The sequence below is a fragment of the Lissotriton helveticus genome, chromosome 9, assembly GCF_964261635.1.
Source record: "Lissotriton helveticus chromosome 9, aLisHel1.1, whole genome shotgun sequence".
NCBI classification, from domain to species: Eukaryota; Metazoa; Chordata; class Amphibia; order Caudata; family Salamandridae; genus Lissotriton; species Lissotriton helveticus.
This window is the reverse complement of record NC_136070.1, coordinates 148279213-148297522: the sequence shown is the minus strand read 5'-3', so window position 1 is coordinate 148297522 and position 18310 is coordinate 148279213. Positions and strand designations below refer to the sequence as shown.

The following is an 18310-nucleotide window of genomic DNA, read 5'->3' as shown; positions in this document are numbered from 1 at the left end:
CTGGAGTGATGAGGTGGCGTCGGACCGCCGTTACACTGGCCCCGGTGTCGCGGAGGGCTTCCGCCCGGCGGCCATTGATGTTAACCCATTGACCGTACTTCTGTGTGTTGGCGGGAAGGGGGGCCCGCGGAATCATGTCTCTCTCCCCTAAGCAGACCAGTGCCATGGCGGCGGGTGCCCATTCAGAGGGATCGGTCTCGTACTCCTCTTGGTCTTCCGGGATTATTTCTTCCCCTAGGGCCGCCGCTGCAACTTGGCGGGGAGTCGTGTTCGGATTCTTTGGGCAGTTGGGATCACTGGCGTAGTGGCCGGGTCGCTGGCACCTGTGGCACGTAATGTTGGCCCGGAAACCGGCCCGGACGGCAGGGCTTCCCCGGCCAACCGGGGTCGAGGGGTTTCTGGGGGGTGACGAGGGGCCAGGGTCTCTCCCCCGACCCTGACTTCCTCCTCCCCCTCGGGGGCGATACGATCTGGATACTTCGCTGGGTGCGCTCCGGCCAACTCGGGTGCTTTCCCACCGGTCGGCTTCGGCGGCGAGTTGTCGAGGGTCGGTTAGCTTGCTGTCCAGGAGGTGTTGCCGGAGCTCCACGAAGCAGTTGTTCGACAGGTGTTCCCATACGATAAGGTCAAAGAGTTGTTCGTAGGTGGTTACTTTGTTGCCCTTGATCCACCCCTCGAAGGCTCGGCTAAAAAAGTTCACGTACTCCACCCAAGTTGTACCCGGAATCCGTTTGCAGTCGCGGAACCGTTGGCGGTACATCTCAGGTGTGAGCCCGTATCGAGTGAGGAGGGCGGCCTTCATGTGGTCGTAGGAGGTCATCAGCTGGTCCGGGAGTTGCAGCAGGGCGTCCCGCCCTTCGTTGACAAACCTCCCCCATAATCCGGCTCCCCAATCGCTTCGGGGAATCCGGTGGGAGGTCATTGCCACCTCATAGGCTTTAAACCACTGCTGGATATCATCGTTCTTGTGGTATTCCCGGATGACATCTTTGGGGATGTGAACCTTGGGCTCGGTCGAGGCAGACGGGGTCGGTCGTTCGGGGAGCCCGAGGTCTTTATTCTGTTTCTGAATCTCCAGTGCTTTGAGATTGCGCTCATGTTCGTACTCTAGTCTCTTTTCCTCTAGCTCCCTCTGTCTTTGCTTGTCTTCCCGCTCTTCCCTGAGCCGTAAGTGTTCCAGGGTTATTTTTTGTTCTGCCAGCTTGAGTTCCCCATCCAAGCGAAGTCGGGCAAGTTCTAATTCGTGGAGTCTGGTTTTTTCTCTTTCTCGGATCTCTTCCAGGGAGAGATCCGCTCTTTCTTTAGTTGGTGCGGGGCTCGTTTCGGTTGTTTGTGTTCGGGGTACGGCCGTACCCGTTTCTGCCCAAGCTTCTAGGGCTCGTTTGAAGTCTTCCTTTGTGCTAAGACCTGTGGTTGGAAGTCCAAGTTCTATGCAATATTGCTTCAGTTCCCGGTGGTTGTAGTCTTCCAATTTTTCCATCTGAAATTTTTCCGTTGTTCCGCTCTCTATTGACATGGTTGTTGTGTGTGGTGGGGCGAGTGACTTTCTGTACGATTATGCGTAGGTTCGGATCCCGTCGCTGGCCACCAATGTTAGACGGGGACCCTGAGGGTCGGCCGGATACCGAGGGAGAGATCCCCGAGGGGGACCGTCTCTGGCGATCGTACAGACAAGTACCCTCCCTCCCCACAAACAGGCACCACACCAAGTCGAGTTCAAGGCTTTATATAAGGTTCTTAAGGCAAGGATATCAGCGATACAGGATAACTTGGACCCGGGGGTCCTCTCACTTCTAGTCTCTGTAGGGAAAGGGGGTAGCGGGACAGTCTTGGTACCGGATCGGTACAGGTAGTGGTAAAAGGCGAGCTCACAATCCTCGAGCTGGAGGGTCTGTGGATCGGGCCGCGGCAGCGCCAGCAGGCCAAGGTGATAGTCTCATAAAGCAGAGGGCCGCGGCAGCGCCAGCAGGCCAAGTCGATTGTTTCACGAGGCAGAGGGCCGCGGCAGCGCCAGCAGGCCAAGACGATGGTTTCACGAGGCAGAGGGCCGCGGCAGCGCCAGCAGGCCAAGACGATGGTTTCACGAGGCAGAGGGCCGCGGCAGCGCCAGCAGGCCAAGACGATGGTTTCACGAGGCAGAGGGCCGCGGCAGCGCCAGCAGGCCAAGACGATGGTTTCACGAGGCAGAGGGCCGCGGCAGCGCCAGCAGGCCAAGTCACGGATGAGTTCTTCTCGGGTCTCTCGACTCCAGGATACAACTGCCTTCCTGGTCTGGCCCTGCCCCAGTTATAGGTCTGGTCCCCTTTGATGTCCGGACCCTCGCGCCTGGGGGCCGGGAGGTCCGGGATGAGGGAGTCCAGACACCCAGCAGGGGGGTGGAGCCAGCGCCCAGGCGGCCTGGGGTGATCGACACCTGGCGGAGGAGAGCCGTTGACGATTCCTTCTCCCATTGACTCGCCAAGTGATCACTCTGCCTCCTGGGAGGATGGTGGGGCCTCGATGTCGGGGCCGGCCGGGCCCGGGGTTAGGGTCGAGTTGAGGCCACGCGGCCTCGTGCTGCAGTGCCCCAAGATGGCGGCCGGGTCGATGTCGTGGGGTAGATGGTGACCCGGGCCAGCTGGGTCCGGAGCTGGTGTCTTGTAGTGGAGGGACTGCAGGGTACTTCGGGTGGTCGTTTGTGGACTCTGGCTGGGGATGCAGGGAGAGCCAGGGTCCTGGTCCCATTGCGGGGAGGGGGGACAGCTCGAACATGCGGCCTGTCCAACACTTCTGTATTAGGTTTGTTCTGCAATCTTATTTATCTAACATGTTTTTATTGGCCCTGCAATGGTTCATAGCAAGAAGTGTACATATTATATTACACTCTTACATGGCTGGGCCCTACTTTTAAGGGGATCAGGATAAGTAGACATCAAGCTTCCATCAAGCATCCCATATGGCATCCACAGCCGTCTCTTCTCTTTTCTCTCCAACTTTACTCATTTTTCACAGTGAGAAAATCCGCAGAACGAGGTTTTATTATGCCATGTTCATTGAGTCCCACTGTGTGAAGACTGGTTTACCATTGATGCTATATTAGGTTACAGTGGGCGAGAGAGAGAGAGCGCAAGTGCAGTAGATTACATTGTAGTGTGCCTATGCCGGACAAAGGCTGGACAGCGCAGACACATTGTGCATTTTCTATTAGGATTTCAAAGTCATGTTGGGTTAGGATGGGTGCAGAGGGTGCAATGAACAGGGTGGAGGGAAGCACTAGGTTGCTAATGACAGGTGTGTTTAAGAGGACTTGGTGGGTTGGACTGGGAGGTAGGTATAGGTTTTTCTGACTGAGGAGAAACACATTAGTGGAGTTCGGAGAGATTGTTTAGAGGATGCACAACATAGATGTTTTTTCCATTCTAGCAGTTGAACCTGAGGGAACCAGTGCCTTGTGGCAAGGAGACAGATGGAGATTCAAGTGTGGAGTTTGTGCTGACAACATAAGGAAAGATATTTGGGTGCTGTTGGTACAGAGGTGATAGAGGAACCCAAAGGACGAGATGTCACCCAAGGAGATAGGTTTAAATATGAAAAGTGCTCAAGGTTCAGCCATAGATAAATCAATTATGAGAGGTTATAATGAGGAACAGGCAAGAATCATCAGAGGAGAAACAACTGGAGAGATAGGCGGAGAAACTGCACACCTCTGCATCTGTTACAAATGTTTTTTGCCTCTATGAATTGCCTCATGTGTCTTTCACAATTTTGTTGTATACATACGACTTCTGTTAATTGACAACAGTCTAAATGTCCATCAATATAACACCAAAGTGCAGAAACAAATACAAAAGAGAGACATACCAGGCCATTAAGGTTCTTTATATTGTTTCGCCCCAAGGACAGGATTCGTAGGTGCTCTGCAGAAGTGAATAGGAAACCATTTAGATGTTAATGGAATTGAATTCATCGCCACACACCAAAAAAGTGAAGACCCCTCACGTAAACTATTGGAGCACGCTAGTGATCTGAACGCAGCTTGAATATCAAAAGCTAAGAAAGGAAAAGAGTGAGTTGAACACATACTCATTTCTATTGTCTTGTAGCAAGACGTGAGAGGAACAGATAAACCTGGCAATCCCATTCCTAACCTCGCGTAAATGTCAGAGGAAGGGTACTGGCTCTTCTGAGCAGACAATAAGTACTACAAAATAATAAATACCTGCTCTGGGTATTTTCCATTTCAAGAACTGTCATTCCTGATGACTGAACCCGTGGTCATCTCTAACCCTGCTCACTTTTAGTCATATTTATTCTTTCCAGTCACTGGTTAACTCCTATTTCTTTTTCCTCAACTACTTTTCTCTCATTTCTGCCTCTCTGATCCTTCTCCCTTCTGGTCTTTTCGATCACTGTTTATGCCTTTAGCTGTGTACATTCTCTTTCCATCTTTCTCACTCTGTGTGGCGCTCTGCCCAATATTTTCTTTCTTTCAATGTTTGGCCTCCTTACCTAGCTATGCCCCCATCTCGTTTGAATTTCTTCTCCTGCTCTTGTCTAAATCTGCTCTCAGAATTTTTACAATTTCTCAGACTATTCAGAGGCCTAGATGCACTCTGAAAATCTGCATGACCTCTGTGACATGCAACATGCCTTCAAAAGATATACCCCCAGATGCAAAGTTATGTTTTGCGAGTCCTTAATAGCGAATTTTAAGGATTCGTTATTAAAGACTCGCAAAACGGGATGCATGTAGGAATCGCAATGTTATTTGCGAATACTACTGATTCCTTATTTGCGATTCGCTAATTGCTAATCGCAAATAAGGAATGGCTTAAAACCATTCATTCCGATGGGCCTAAAAGGCCCATCGGAATGAATGGGGAGTGCTTCCTTATATGCGATTCGCAATTAGTGAATCGCAAATGTGCCGCAATTTCAAGGGTGCCAGGGTGTCCAAAGGACACCCTGTTGCACCCCTGAAATGGTAATGTTCACTGGTGTTGCGCACACACATGTCCCAAGGACATGTGTGTGTGTGTAATATACAACTTAGAAAAATGCACAAAAGTGCATATTTCTAAGTTTTTGCTATTTACCACGTAGTTTGAATTCGCGGTAAACAGTGACCCCAGATTGCGAATTCGCAATCTTGGAATGGTTCATGCATTGCATTTAAGGAATCGCAAATTGCGATTCCTTAAATGCAATCGCAATTTTAGAACTCGTAATTATTTGCGAATTCTTACATTGCGAGTGCATGAACCCTTGATGCTTCTCAAATGCCATTTTTGCGGGCGCAAACGGACGAATTTTGCGATTCGGACCGTTTGCGCTCGCAAAAATGCTTGATGCATCTACCTGATAGTGTATTCAGAAGGAGTGCAGACTGAACATCGCTAAATTTGGCCAAGTACAGAAAGCTGCAAATCCAGGACATCTGACACTGTAATTTATACTTATTTCCCAAGCCTGGATTATCGAATCCAGCAAAGCCATGCTCCTCCATTACCACAGGCTGCGCTATCGGGTACTGGTCCTGTTTTAAGTGCACAAGCAGTGAATTTGTGAGAGGTATGATAATACAGAGAACCCTAAATTGTGAAAATCAATGTAAAGGTTTTGATCATAATGCTAACATTTAAACCCACATAGCACAGTAATGACGTAATAACATGAATTAATAACTCTTCATAATCCATGTATATTGCATATCGATTTTAACCAGCGAAAATCCTAGAGAAAAGTATGGTGTAATACACCACACAACAGTATTTAGGACCAGTGGCGGCTGGTGACATTTGAAAGTGGTGAGGCGTAAACGATATGGATAAGTGCCCAGTGGCAAGCGAATACATTGAGTGAACCAGACATAAGGGGTGTTTGGGGGGGGTTATACCCCCGATCATTTTTGAAAACAGAGTGGGCAAATGGTGGATTTTCAAGTAGAGAGAGCACAAAGGGTTAATAAAGCAAATGGGAAAGTGTAGTTATGAGATCAATAAATAACTAGATTTCTTTTATTATAACAGTCTTTTAAAAGCACACACTTCCCAGCTTAGCTGGTAGCACCATTACAATACCCATCGAAAACAATAAATGTGTGTCATTGGGAAGCAATTTTTGTTGGGTAACTGTCTTTTAAAAACATACACTACACCTCATAGCTGGTAGCTCCCTTGCAATGCCTCTCAAAAGAATAAATGTGTCATCAGGAAGCTGCAATTGATTCCATTGATTAAAGCCAATACCGGCTACCAAGCACCCTTTATATTTGCAGATGGACCCACTGTGTACATTGACATAGGCGCTAGACAAACAACCAACACATACCGTCCTTGACGTGCAACTGACCAATCTAAACGGCCTTCAAATGCAACTTTATTTTGGTCTCTGCTTCATAGGTATTTACAATTGGCTCAGAGGGGTTTACCTTTTTCTCCCTCACTGCAGGGCCCTAGGGTACTGTACCTACTCTCAACTTGAAATCTTATTGCCCCACGCTGACGGAGAAAATGAACCTTCCGGTACAGAATGACTTTAATAGCGGCAAAATAAAAAAGATAAAAATATCCTGTAATACGGGTTATAAAAGCGGATATGAATGAGTATCTTACAATGCAGGCATTAATGCATTCATCTCTTATTATCAATGGTCATCATGTAAACAACACAAAATCCACTTCCAACATAAAGACAATAACCTTTTACATCAATTTTCGGAAAGCTATTGCCGTGTTCTTGGAGTATTAAAAAGAAAAGAATAATTAAATAAAAAATAGTTATTTCTCTGTTCTTAATGTGTTTTTTTTGTTTAACTTGGGAAATGGAGTGCACAGCTTTTTTACTGGTGATGCATGTTTTTAGTGTATAGTCACTATCGATAAATTAACAGACATACAAAACGTAGCTGCGATGATAACATAATTCATTTAGGTCTGACCTTTAAAAAGCAGTCAGTAGAATGTGTGTGGTTTCTTTTCTTTTCGCCAATTTGTTATTTAACACGGATAAGAATCTGTCGAGAGGAATGCTCATTTTATCTTTACACTCACTTTCATTCATGTCAGCGTTTTAGTTGCCCCTTTCCCTTAGATCTCCATTACCCCTGCCTCTCTCTCCAAAGCGCTTAATAAAATTCAAGAAAGCAATTTTCAGGTCCGGAGAGGTGCACATGTGAGATCGGCATTTTTAGATCTGATTGCAGTCCCGCAGCTCGTGCTCCAATACTAGGGGGGGGGGGGGGGGGGGGGGGGTTACCGCGGCGGGAGGGAAATTACAATAAATCACACTAAACTTACCGCATCCGTGCCACCTCTGCGAGTCCTCCTGGGCCGCTGTCCGACTCCCGTCCCGCGTTGGCACCTTGGCAGTAGCGCTTGCTCTCAGCCAATCCAGACGCTGCTCCAGCAGCAGCGCCAGGATTGGCATGAGTAGTAGTACGCATATTCGGTTTAGGGCTTAACAATTTTTGCTACCAGCCCGCACATGCGCACTAGGCTGCTCATTAGAAGAGCAGCATGGAAAAACCCTTGCTCTTCTAATGAGCAGCCTAGTGTGCGCATGTTCAGGGCTGGTGCGAAATGTTTAAGCCCTAAACAGAACATGCGCACTCTTGCTGTGCGCTCCGCCGACCATCTGTGATGTTGGTGGATGTCACTTGCAGCTGCTGAACTCTGTCCTGTAGTGCTTCCCCGCCCCCTTCTAAGCTGACTGCATTGTGTGAGTGATTGAGTTCGTCCGAGTTACAAAGTGACGGCAACGCCAAGTGGGGCAACGCCCAAGCGCCCTAATGGACGCACCGCCGTAACCACGGTGTGTGCCGAACAAACAAAGTCATATTGAATTAACTTCTGAAAAATGTGAGGTGGCCTTTCTGAGCAGTTACTCATCCAGCACAATAGAATTCCAGTTCTAAATTGGCTGAGATCAGTAAGGAAAGTTTGCCAACATTTTCTGCATAATTCAGTTTGACTCTATTATACTTTGTCTTTTCAGGAACTGATCAGCAATATTGCAGCTGCATTGGACCCCTCACAGATGTGTAAACGCCGTGAAATTGCACTCTCATGTTCTTGGGTGCATGAATGCGCCGTCTCCATCACCTTGGGTGAACAAAACACTTGAACTGTTCCTGAACTTTCATCATGCCACTCCTGTGGTATTGCATCCTGGGCAAAAGACCACGCTCTGCAGAAGTTCTTATGCTGTATTTTTCTGGTCTGAATGGAGGCAAGTTGTGAAGGCCTATGCACATAGTAGCATACCGTGCTCAAGTAAGTCTTTACTGAGGGTATCATCATTGGGCTCTTTTGCAACTTCAGAAAAAATATAGCTCATTAATAAGGATTTTATACTCGAACTTCCCCATTTGAAGCCCTAGGTCTTAGAAGTCACCACTCATCGTTGGATTTTCTCAGTGGTGGAGGAAGCCCCAGTTCTGGGAGTATGGGCACCAATGCAACAGCCCTCAGTTAAAACGGAGCTGGAGATAGGGACTGGAAGTTGAAATCAACTGCAACTGATTTAGAAGAGGGTTGCAGTTATGGATTCAGTGAGACCTCACCTAGTCACTTTTCAGAGTTTTCCAGGTCAGGAGATAGAACCGAGGGAGTTGTTTTAGCTCCTGAAGACAAACAGGGATAGACACTGGCTGTCCTGCCATGCTAGTAGAGTACAGGTGAAAATTGGGTCATCAGAAAATGCTGGTGGAAATCCTTTCCTGGAGCCCTTAGGCCTCAAAAAAAGGAGGAGATACTCCGTTGGATCTCAAAAGAGCATTAAGCTTTTAGACTGACCACATTAAAGGCCATTGAGTGGACGATCAGCTTTTTGTGGGGTTCTCTGGGGCAAAGACAGGAAAGGGATTGCAGAAAAGGACTCTGTCGAGATGGGTAGTCTTCTAAATTAAGACCAGGACCCAACGTCACCATGGTGCTGTGAGGTGTTTTTCCTTCACAGCACCATGGCGACGTTGGGTCCTGGTCTGAAGACTACCCATCTCGACAGAGTCCTTTTCTGCAATCCCTTTCCTGTCTTTGCCCCAGAGAACCCCACAAAAAGCTGATCGTCCACTCAATGGCCTTTAATGTGGTCAGTGTGAAAGCTTAATGCTCTTTTGAGATCCAACGGAGTATCTCCTCCTTTTTTTGAGGAGTGAGGCGGATAAAGAATGCTGGGAGATTGATGGACTACCCAATGTGAATAGGAGTCACAACATACAGTAAGAAGGATGCTAGCGTCCTCAGCATCAGTTTGCCTGGAAAAAAGGTGGTGTATCAGGAGAGCTTGGAGTTTAGTCATGCTAGGAGCAGAAGTTAACATAATAAGTAATATAGGGCCAGATGTAGGTGGCCAAATAGCGAGCGCTAACGCTGAAATTTGCAGAATTTCAGCGTTTGCGAACACTATTTGGCAGCGAGCAATGTAGGTAAGTTGAACCCTACTAGCAAAATAAGGAATCGCAAAATTGCGATTCCTTATTTTGCTCTTGCATTTAAGGAATCACAACGAAAGTGGCACAAAAGAAAGCGCACTTTAGCCTTCAGGAATCGCTAATTACCACCAACTTCAAGTTGGTGGTAATTAGCGATTTCATTTAAAAAAGCACTTTTTTTAAGTGCTATGTGGCACACAGTCATTCCCGTAGGGCATGTATGTGCGCTACATGTGCACACATGCACATTTCAGGGGTGCAACAGGGTGTCCTTTTGGATCCCTGGCACCCTTGAAATTGCGCCCGCAATTTGCGAGTGCCTCTTGGTGACTCGCAAATTGCTGGAGCAATTCCTATTCATTCCTATGGGCCTCTTGGCCCATAGGAATGAATGGGAAGGTATTCCTTAATTGCGAATCACAATTTGCGATTCACAATTAAGGAATATTAAGGAATTGCAGAAAATATTGCGATTCCTACCTACATGGCATTTTGTGATTCCTTAATAACGATTCCCTAAAAATCGCTATTAAGGAATCGCAAACATGCATTTACCTACATCTGGCCCATAGTCTCTAAGGTGAAAGCTGTAATGATCAACTGTGCATCAGCTCGAAGGGAGTACACATGAGGAAAATCAAGACCAAGTTACGGCCCAACTGTTGCATCAGAAATGGTTTGGAGAGAACAAGTGTGTCAAACCTTTAAGAAACCCCATTACAACAGAAGATTTAAACAAAGAAAGTCCAACTAAAAAGGCTGAAAAGGCACACAAATAACATACTACCTTAATAGTGTTCACTGCAAGATTTTGCTGGGCCAAAGATGAAAACAACAAAACATCGAGCAGACTCCACACCAGGTCACAAAGGTGTCCTAATGCCCAGAGTAAATGGACTTTGTAAATGGACACCAGGAGGCAAGGATGACATCTATGACGTCAGGAGGTAGACTCAATGCAGTCAAATGTTGCTGCTCAGTCTACACACATGGAAGTGTAGATTACCCAGGTGCAGGTGAAGAACCCATCACTGCTGCTGCAACAGAAGATCCTCTCAAGTCTGTACCCTGATTAGAGGTCAGAAGCTGGTGCCCAAATGTTCTGGGTACCATACTCTGCTGCAATTTAGGATAATTTCGACCTGGTCATTCTTGACCTTCAGATTTCGAGGCAGGAGAGGCTGGGGTGGAAATTCATACAGGAGTCCTATGCTCTACTCTGCAAGAATGCATCCCCTGGTAGGAGCTTTCTTGGGAACTCCAACGTGCAGAATTGTTTACACTGCACATTCTAAATGGTGGCAAAAAGATCCAGCCAGGGTTTTCCCCCACTGTCAGAAGATGGCCTGAGCCACCTGGAGGTGCAACCGCCATTTGTCCTAGTTCATACACTCTGGCATTTAAAGGTACCACCAGACGGTTCATGATCAAGGAGAGACCCAGACACTCCAGCCAGCTCAAATAGCACAGGGTCTCTTGCCACAGGACCCAGTCCCCGCTTTGCCCGGCTTGGTGCAGTAGCATATGGCAGTGGTTTAGTCTGTGAGAAGATTAGCACCAGCCTCCCCTTCATGGATGGTAGGAAGGTTTTGAGCCCAGGTGAATAGCCCACAGTACCAACAAATTTATATGGAGCCACGTTCCTCCTGGAGACTAGTCTTCTGATCTCCACCTCCCCAGATGACCTCCCAAAACCCAGCAGTGATTCATCTGTCAACACAGGTAGCTCTGGGTAGTGCAGGGACAGGGGCATTCCTCTGGTCGAATTGCAGTAGAGCAGCAACCACTGCAGATCTCCTGCAGTCCCCTTTGAAAGCTGGATTTATTCTGACAGAGTTCCTTGGTGCGAGGCCCACTGAGACTTTAGATTTCACAGCAAAGTCTTTATATCCCACTTGGCGTAGTCGGCAAGCAGAATGCTAACAGACAAAAAAGGCTCAAGAACAAGGCTGAAACATCGGGATCATAGCCTGAATGTACTAGACTCCTAGGTTGGCCCTTAACTGAACAGTGTCAAAGAGACCTTCAATAAAAGAAAGCCTCTGTGAAGGAGTCAGGTGCAAGTTCGGCAAGTTGATCAAGAACCCAAACAATGGCCACAAGTTCGGCGTTGTCTGGAGGTGATCCCCGGCTGACTGTTGCGAGCCTGCCTTCAATAGCCAGTCGTTAAAGTAGGTGAAAACTAGTATGCCCAAACTTTTGTGAACACCCGAGAGGCGATGGGGAGGTCGAAAGGAAACACATGTAAATGCTCCTGGCCTGCATTAAACCGCAGGTGTCTGTGGGGCTGCAGGACGGGTATATGAAAGCAGGCGCCCTATTGGCCCATCAAAGCACATGGATCCAGGGCAGACAGAACCTGGGCCAACTTGAGCATTTTAAATCTTTCCTTCAGGGAGGCTTTCAGAGGCAGAAGATCTAAAATCGGACAGAAGCTTCCATCCTTCTTCGGCACACGGAAATAGCTGGAGTAACAACAAATTGTAATTGCATTTATATAGCTCTTACTAACCCATACGAGGTGTCAAAGTGCATTGTGCCGAGGAGCATGCTGCTCCAGAACCCAAAAAGAATTAGTGGTGAATTAGTATAGGGAAATATGAAATTCATTTGAACGGTGGACATATGAGTCTGTTATTTGGATTGAAAAGTAACAGTGGAGTGATAGAAGAGGGAAGGGTCTAGAACTTTTTTATTTGGAGTTCATAACAGTAGGAGGAGGTTTAGAATGAGTAACGAAGAGATGGAGTACGAAGGGTCTCTAAAAGTGGATTAGGTAGAAAGATAAGGCATCGGATGAGTCCAGGAGGTATACATGAGGGAAGGGTTTAGAAAGGCTGGCTTGGGAGATCTGAATTGTAAAAGATATGTGGGATGATGCAAGGAACAGTAGAGGAGGAAAGGGTTATTTTGGGGGTCATAGTAGCAGAATGGGGGTTGGGATGAGTCAGAGTGGAGGTAGAGGATATATTCAGAGAGGTGTGGGGTAAGAAATAGGGTAGTGCACTGGAGAGAGTAGTAGAATGAGGTTTGGGATGAGCTCAAGTGTGGAAGTAGAGTATATATTGAGAGGGGTAGCAGCACGAAGGAAAGGTGTTCTCCCAAGAGCTTTTTTGATGCTGGAAAAAACTGCAGTGGATAAGATAGGAACAGAAGGGCATAGCCGTACTGAACGATCTGGACGACCCATCTGTCTAATGTGATGGATTGCCAACCTGTTGGATCCTGTCTCCCACAGGATGGATAAGCACCCCTAAGGATAAACTAAAGCAGCTTGACAGCCGAATCCTCAGGGAAGAGGAACTGAGAAGATTTGTGCTAGCATGGGCCTTTTTGGTTCCTTCCTATTCCCCAGCTCTCGTAACTAAAGGACTGTGGTGACTGCTATGGTGGGTGAAGGGGTCTGTCGCTGCATGTACGCTAGTACTCTTGAATAGCCTACAAAAGGTTCAAACTGGGAGGTAACCTGTCTGGGAGGGATTAAGAGGCCTACAGAATAGGCCATGGCACGGCTCCCCTTAAAATGTTTTTGGGAAATCTGTGGAATCTATTGAAAGGCATATCCATAAGAGATGCATGAACATCTCTGGAAGACCGGAAGGTCCACATCCACACATGGTGACGGAAAACTATACTGGTGTCAACTATTCATCCACAGCAATCAGTAGTATCCAGGCCAAAACAAATTACATGTTTGGCCAAATCATGACGAACCTTAAAGGTTTGAGCCAGGGAGAACTTAAATTCCTCCGGAACCACCGGCAACAACGCATTGGCCATGACCCAGTGTGCATGTGCACAACGGCCGAGTATGTAAATCGTAGTGAATGACCTCAAGGCTAGGCTGCCAAAGAGAACATTTATTTCCTGAATGCTTCAATCCTCTGTAACTCCCTCTCTGGGGAGTGAGGAGGGGGGTGCAGGCGGGTGGGGGTGTTGTAGGGAATGAATTGGAGTTCACTTTGTTGGTGGAAGTCAGGACCACCAGCCTTTCTAGAATGGGATGCTACATCAGAAAATCAGCCTTATCAGGCGATGGTTTGTGGTGTTTGGCAACCTATCTGTTCACTGGTGGGCAAGAGCAAGGTTTAGATAAATTATCAGTTAGGGCTTCAATTAATGAATGGGCCAAAGTGCTAAAAAAATGTGGGAAAGCACAGAAGGTTTTGTAGGTTCAAGACCTCGGAAGTACATTGAAGCACCACAGCAATAAAGCACTCTTCTGTTGGAGGCCCAAGGGGGAAATCCACCCGGGATCAGAGAAAGTATCACACTCACTGGCTTCCTATACGTCCATATAGCAAGAGAATAGTTCTGACAATGTCAAGGATGAGAACCAATTAACATTTTGATTAATGAGGCCTGGGCAACTGATATAGGGGACATTTATAGGCTACTGTAGCATAGTCTCACATGAAATTAAATAAGTAGGAACAACAATCCATATATCTTCACTTACTCAAGGCATTTAGATTGGCAATTTTCTCAATGCAGTTGGTGGAAAGGGAAAGTCTCCTGAAAAGACAATCAAAATAAACATGTTAAAACAAACAGGGCTCTCTCTGCTGCCTCCAACTTGGTTTGCCCTATATAAATACCACACACATTGATACCATAGAAAAGAGAATATTATAGTGGCATGTAACAGTGGTTCCTTAGTGTTTGTACCTGCCATAGACTCCCATGCTTGGCTAGAGAACTGTCCCATTGCCAGCTCCATTAGGAGGAAAAACATGGTACTCTGCTAAAGAAACCTCTGTCGGTAGGTAACCTGCTGTGTTCAATGGGCATTTGAATGATACAATGGCCAACAGGCCCTTCTGAAAAATCTTTTGGGAAGAAGTTTTACGTGCATGTGTTGACATGGTCTTCTTATACCAAATTCTTTCATAGACCTTTTACTACCCATATCAAAAGCTATATTTTCAAAACTCACAATGAGCTCTTGTTCAAACAAAAAAGCAAATGAGGATGGCAGGCCTAAGAATAGTCAAAGAAGAAACATGAATACATTGAAATTCAACAAGATTAGTGGCCTCTCTTGACCTATTTATTTTAATATTTAATTTAACATGCAAGAAATTACAGATTTTGTCACAGAGGGTTTGCTGGTGTTCCATCAACAGGTAAGGTAAACAAACATTAGCCAACAAAGCAGCCTACCTCTGGTGCACGTACAGTCTCTCAAGATGGTAATGAAAACCTATTGACTACAATTTTTTTCTGGATAATATTTACCTTTCTAGGGTTCATCCTTGGTAATCGTGCCATTTTGGTCTTACGCACCTATTCTAGTCAACATAGCTTAATAAATAAGCATGAGAATTCACAGCCATACCATTTAGGCAGCTCTAAGCGGCAATTTTTCTCTGTAGTTGCTCAATCTACTTTCCATAGGATAGTTATTGTTTTGTAATGAATGCAAGATTCCAAGAACCTCTGACAAAAGCTATAATCCCTAATGCACAGGCATGAGATAGGGCTAAAGGCAACCCAGAAGCAAGTCTCTTGTATTCAGGATAGGATACCAACGGTAAAACTAAAAGAGATAGCAGATTAGCCAGGCTTTCCGCAATAAAAGAATGAAGAAAAAGGAAAAGGTATTTACAAAATGTAGAATGAGTGAAATCTTATAAGCTTAGCCTTTCTGCATCAAGCCCGCGAAAACGCTCCTGTGGTTGTCTGATAAAGGATATTTGAAAGACATCTAATGCTTAACTAAAGGGATAGGATGAAACTCTATAGTCCTTAGAAACATCATAAAACATTTCCAAAATAAACGTTTTAGAGACTGGTCAAGTATATCTTCACATACAAAATAATCTTTAATGGCCTCAGTCACTGAATTTTATTGAAAGGTTGGAAATCTAGGCCTTAGAGATTTTAGTCAACAGTTTTCCCCGAATTCCAACTTTCTGGGGATTCACGAAAAACCCAAGGAGTACCAATGTAAATTTATACACATCACAGATATCCGTAAATACTCCTCTGATCTGCATATTTTGGAGGATTGTCTGCATGGAGAATATTCTGTCTGTACAGGTTTCATTTAACTTTTTCCCGTTCTTACCCAAAAGGTATGAGACCTGTACTGTGTTGTATTAAAAAAAAAAGCCACACAAAATCAAATTTTATCATATAAACCATTTTACTTTTGAATTCAAATCTGTCATAGCTGTGCAAGTGAGCATGCAACAGTGGAAAGTAACTCCTATAGAATGTTTCTTTGATACTCGGAGGTTGGGTACTATCAGACTACCCCAAATAATTCAGCTTCAATATTCAAAAGTATGAATAGCGCTTCCTTAAATGATGCTGCTCTGTCCAGAGGATAGACAATATCTTGGCGATACAATAAAACAATTTGCTGGGGCAAGTCTAAAATTGTGTCAAGCGTAACAAAAGGAGTTTTGGCATCATTAAGTTCAAGTTTCAAGTTTAAAATTTGTATAGCGCACTACTCACCCAGAGGGTCTCAAGGCGCTTGAGGGAGGGGGGGTACTTTACTTATCGAATATCCAAGTTTTTAGTTGTTTTCTGAAGGAGAGGTGGTTCTGTGTAAGGCGGAGGCGGGGGGGGGGGGGGGGGAATTCCAGGTCTTGGCCGCTAAGTAGGAGAAGGATCTTCCCCCCATGGTGGATCTTTGGATGCGTGGAATTGCGGCGAGGGCTTGATTGGACAATCGAAGTTGGCGGGTGGGGGTGTAGAAGGACAGGCGTGTGTTGAGGTATTCAGGTCCTAGGTTGTAGAGGGCTTTGTGTGCGTGGGTGAGGAGACGGAATGTTATTCTCTTGTTGACGGGGAGCCAGTGGAGGTCTTTCAGGTGACCGGAAATGTGAGTTTGGCGGGGGACGTCTAGGATGAGTCTGGCTGAGGCGTTTTGGATGCGTTGGAGTTTTTTCTGTAGTTTGGCTGTGGTTCCGGCGGTAAGGGTGTTTCCGTAGTCCAGTCGGCTTGTGACCAGTGCATGGGTGACCGTCTTTCTTGTTTCGGTGGGGATCAAACGGAAGATTTTTTTGAGCATACATAGGATGTTGAAGCATGATGATGATACGGCGTTGACTTTTCTGGTCATCGAGAGGGAGGAGTCCAGGATGAAGCCCAGGTTACGTGCGTGATCCGTTGGTATGGGTGCGGTTCCCAGGGCCGGTGGCCACCATGAGTCGTCCCAGGCGGAGGGGGATGATCCTAAAATGAGGACTTCCGTTTTGTCCGAGTTCAGTTTTAAACAGCTGTTCTTCATCCACTCGGCTACTTCTTTCATCCCTTCGTGTAGGTTGGTTTTGGCGGTGTTTGGGTCTTTGATGAGGGAGAGGATCAGCTGGGTGTTGTCTGCGTAGGAGATGATGTTGAGGTTGTGTTGGCGCGCGATGGATGCGAGGGGACTCATGTATACGTTGAAGAGGGTGGGACTGAGAGATGATCCTTGTGGTACGCCGCAGATGACTTCGGTGGTCTCTGATCTAAAAGGGGGGAGGCGGACTCTCTGGGTTCTTCCAGCGAGGAACAAGATGATCCAGTGCAGTGCTTTTCCTTGTATTCCGATGTTGCTGAGGCGTTGTATAAGGGTGCTATGACAGACTGTGTCGAAGGCTGCGGAGAGGTCAAGTAGGATGAGGGCAGCTGTTTCTCCGTTGTCCAGTAGGGTTCGAATATCGTCTGTTGCTGCGATGAGGGCGGTCTCGGTGCTGTGTTTGGCTCGGAAGCCAGACTGTGAAGGGTCGAGGGATTTGTTGGATTCGAGGAAGGCGGCGAGCTGACTGTTGACAGCTTTCTCAATGACTTTGGCAGGGAATGGGAGGAGCGAAATGGGGCGGTAGTTCTTAAGTTCAGTGGGGTCTGCTGTGGGTTTCTTCAGGAGGGCGCGGAGTTCGGCATGTTTCCAACTTTCCGGGAAGGTAGCGGAGTTGAGGGAGTAGTTGATGACTTCTCGGAGATGGGGTGCGATAATGGAGTCTGCTTTGTTGAAAATGTGGTGGGGACATGGGTCGGTTGGCGATCCTGAGTGGATGGTGTTCATCAGGCGGATGGTGTCTTCAGTGGTGATTGGGTTCCAGGCGTAAAGGTTGTTGGAGGGGGGTTTTAGTTCGGAGGTGGGTGGGGTGGACTGGTCTCCAAAGCTGTTATGTATGTCAGCGATTTTGTTGTGGAAGAACGAGGCTAGAGAGTCGCAGAGGTCTTGGGAGGGAGTGATGTCGTTGGTGCCGGCGGTGGGGTTGGTAAACTCTTTGACGATGTTGAATAGTTCCTTGCTGTTGTGGGCGTTGTTGTCGAGTCGATCCTTGAATGCTGATTTCTTGGTGGATCGGATCAGTTGGTGGTGTTTGCGGGTGGCGTTCTTGAAGGTGGCCAGGTTGTCAGTGGTAGGGTTTTTATGCCAGGCCTTTTCGAGGGTGCGACAGATCTTCTTGGATTTCTTAAGGTCATCATTGAACCAGGGGGCTTTTTTGCTGCCTTGCTTCATTTGGTGGTTTTTCAAGGGTGCTAATTCGTCCGCGCTGTGGGTGATCCATTGTGTGAGGTTGGTGGCTGCTTGGTTTGGGTCCGATGATTTGGCAGGAGGATTTTGGTGGAGCGATGTGAAGAGCTGGTCGGTGGTAATTTTGTTCCAGTTTCTGCGGGGAATTGGTTGTGGGTGGTTATGGGTACTAGTCTTTTTGTAGTTGAAGTGAACGCAGCTGTGGTCCGTCCAATGGAGAGCTGTGGTGTGATTGAAGGAGATGTGCTTGCTGGAGGTGAAGATTGGGTCAAGCGTGTGGCCGGCATAGTGGGTGGGGGTGTCAACAAGTTGTTTGAGTCCGAGATTGGCGAGGTTGTCCAGAAGGGTGGTCGTGTTGCGGTCGTTGTTCTTTTCCAGGTGGAAGTTGAGGTCTCCCAGTAGAATGTAGTCCTCGGAGG

General features: G+C 46.9%; 1 protein-coding gene across 1 annotated transcript in view; it reads right to left on the bottom strand.

The window, feature by feature from the left end:
* Positions 1-18310, bottom strand: part of DNAL1 (dynein axonemal light chain 1) — a 246195-nt gene that overhangs the window by 66234 nt on the left and 161651 nt on the right. The window contains exons 4-5 of the mRNA XM_078659666.1: positions 13872-13927; positions 3841-3896 (exon numbers count right to left, since the gene is read on the bottom strand). Of these exons, the coding sequence (XP_078515792.1) occupies positions 3841-3896; positions 13872-13927 (112 nt within the window). The remainder of the gene's footprint in view (positions 1-3840; positions 3897-13871; positions 13928-18310) is intronic.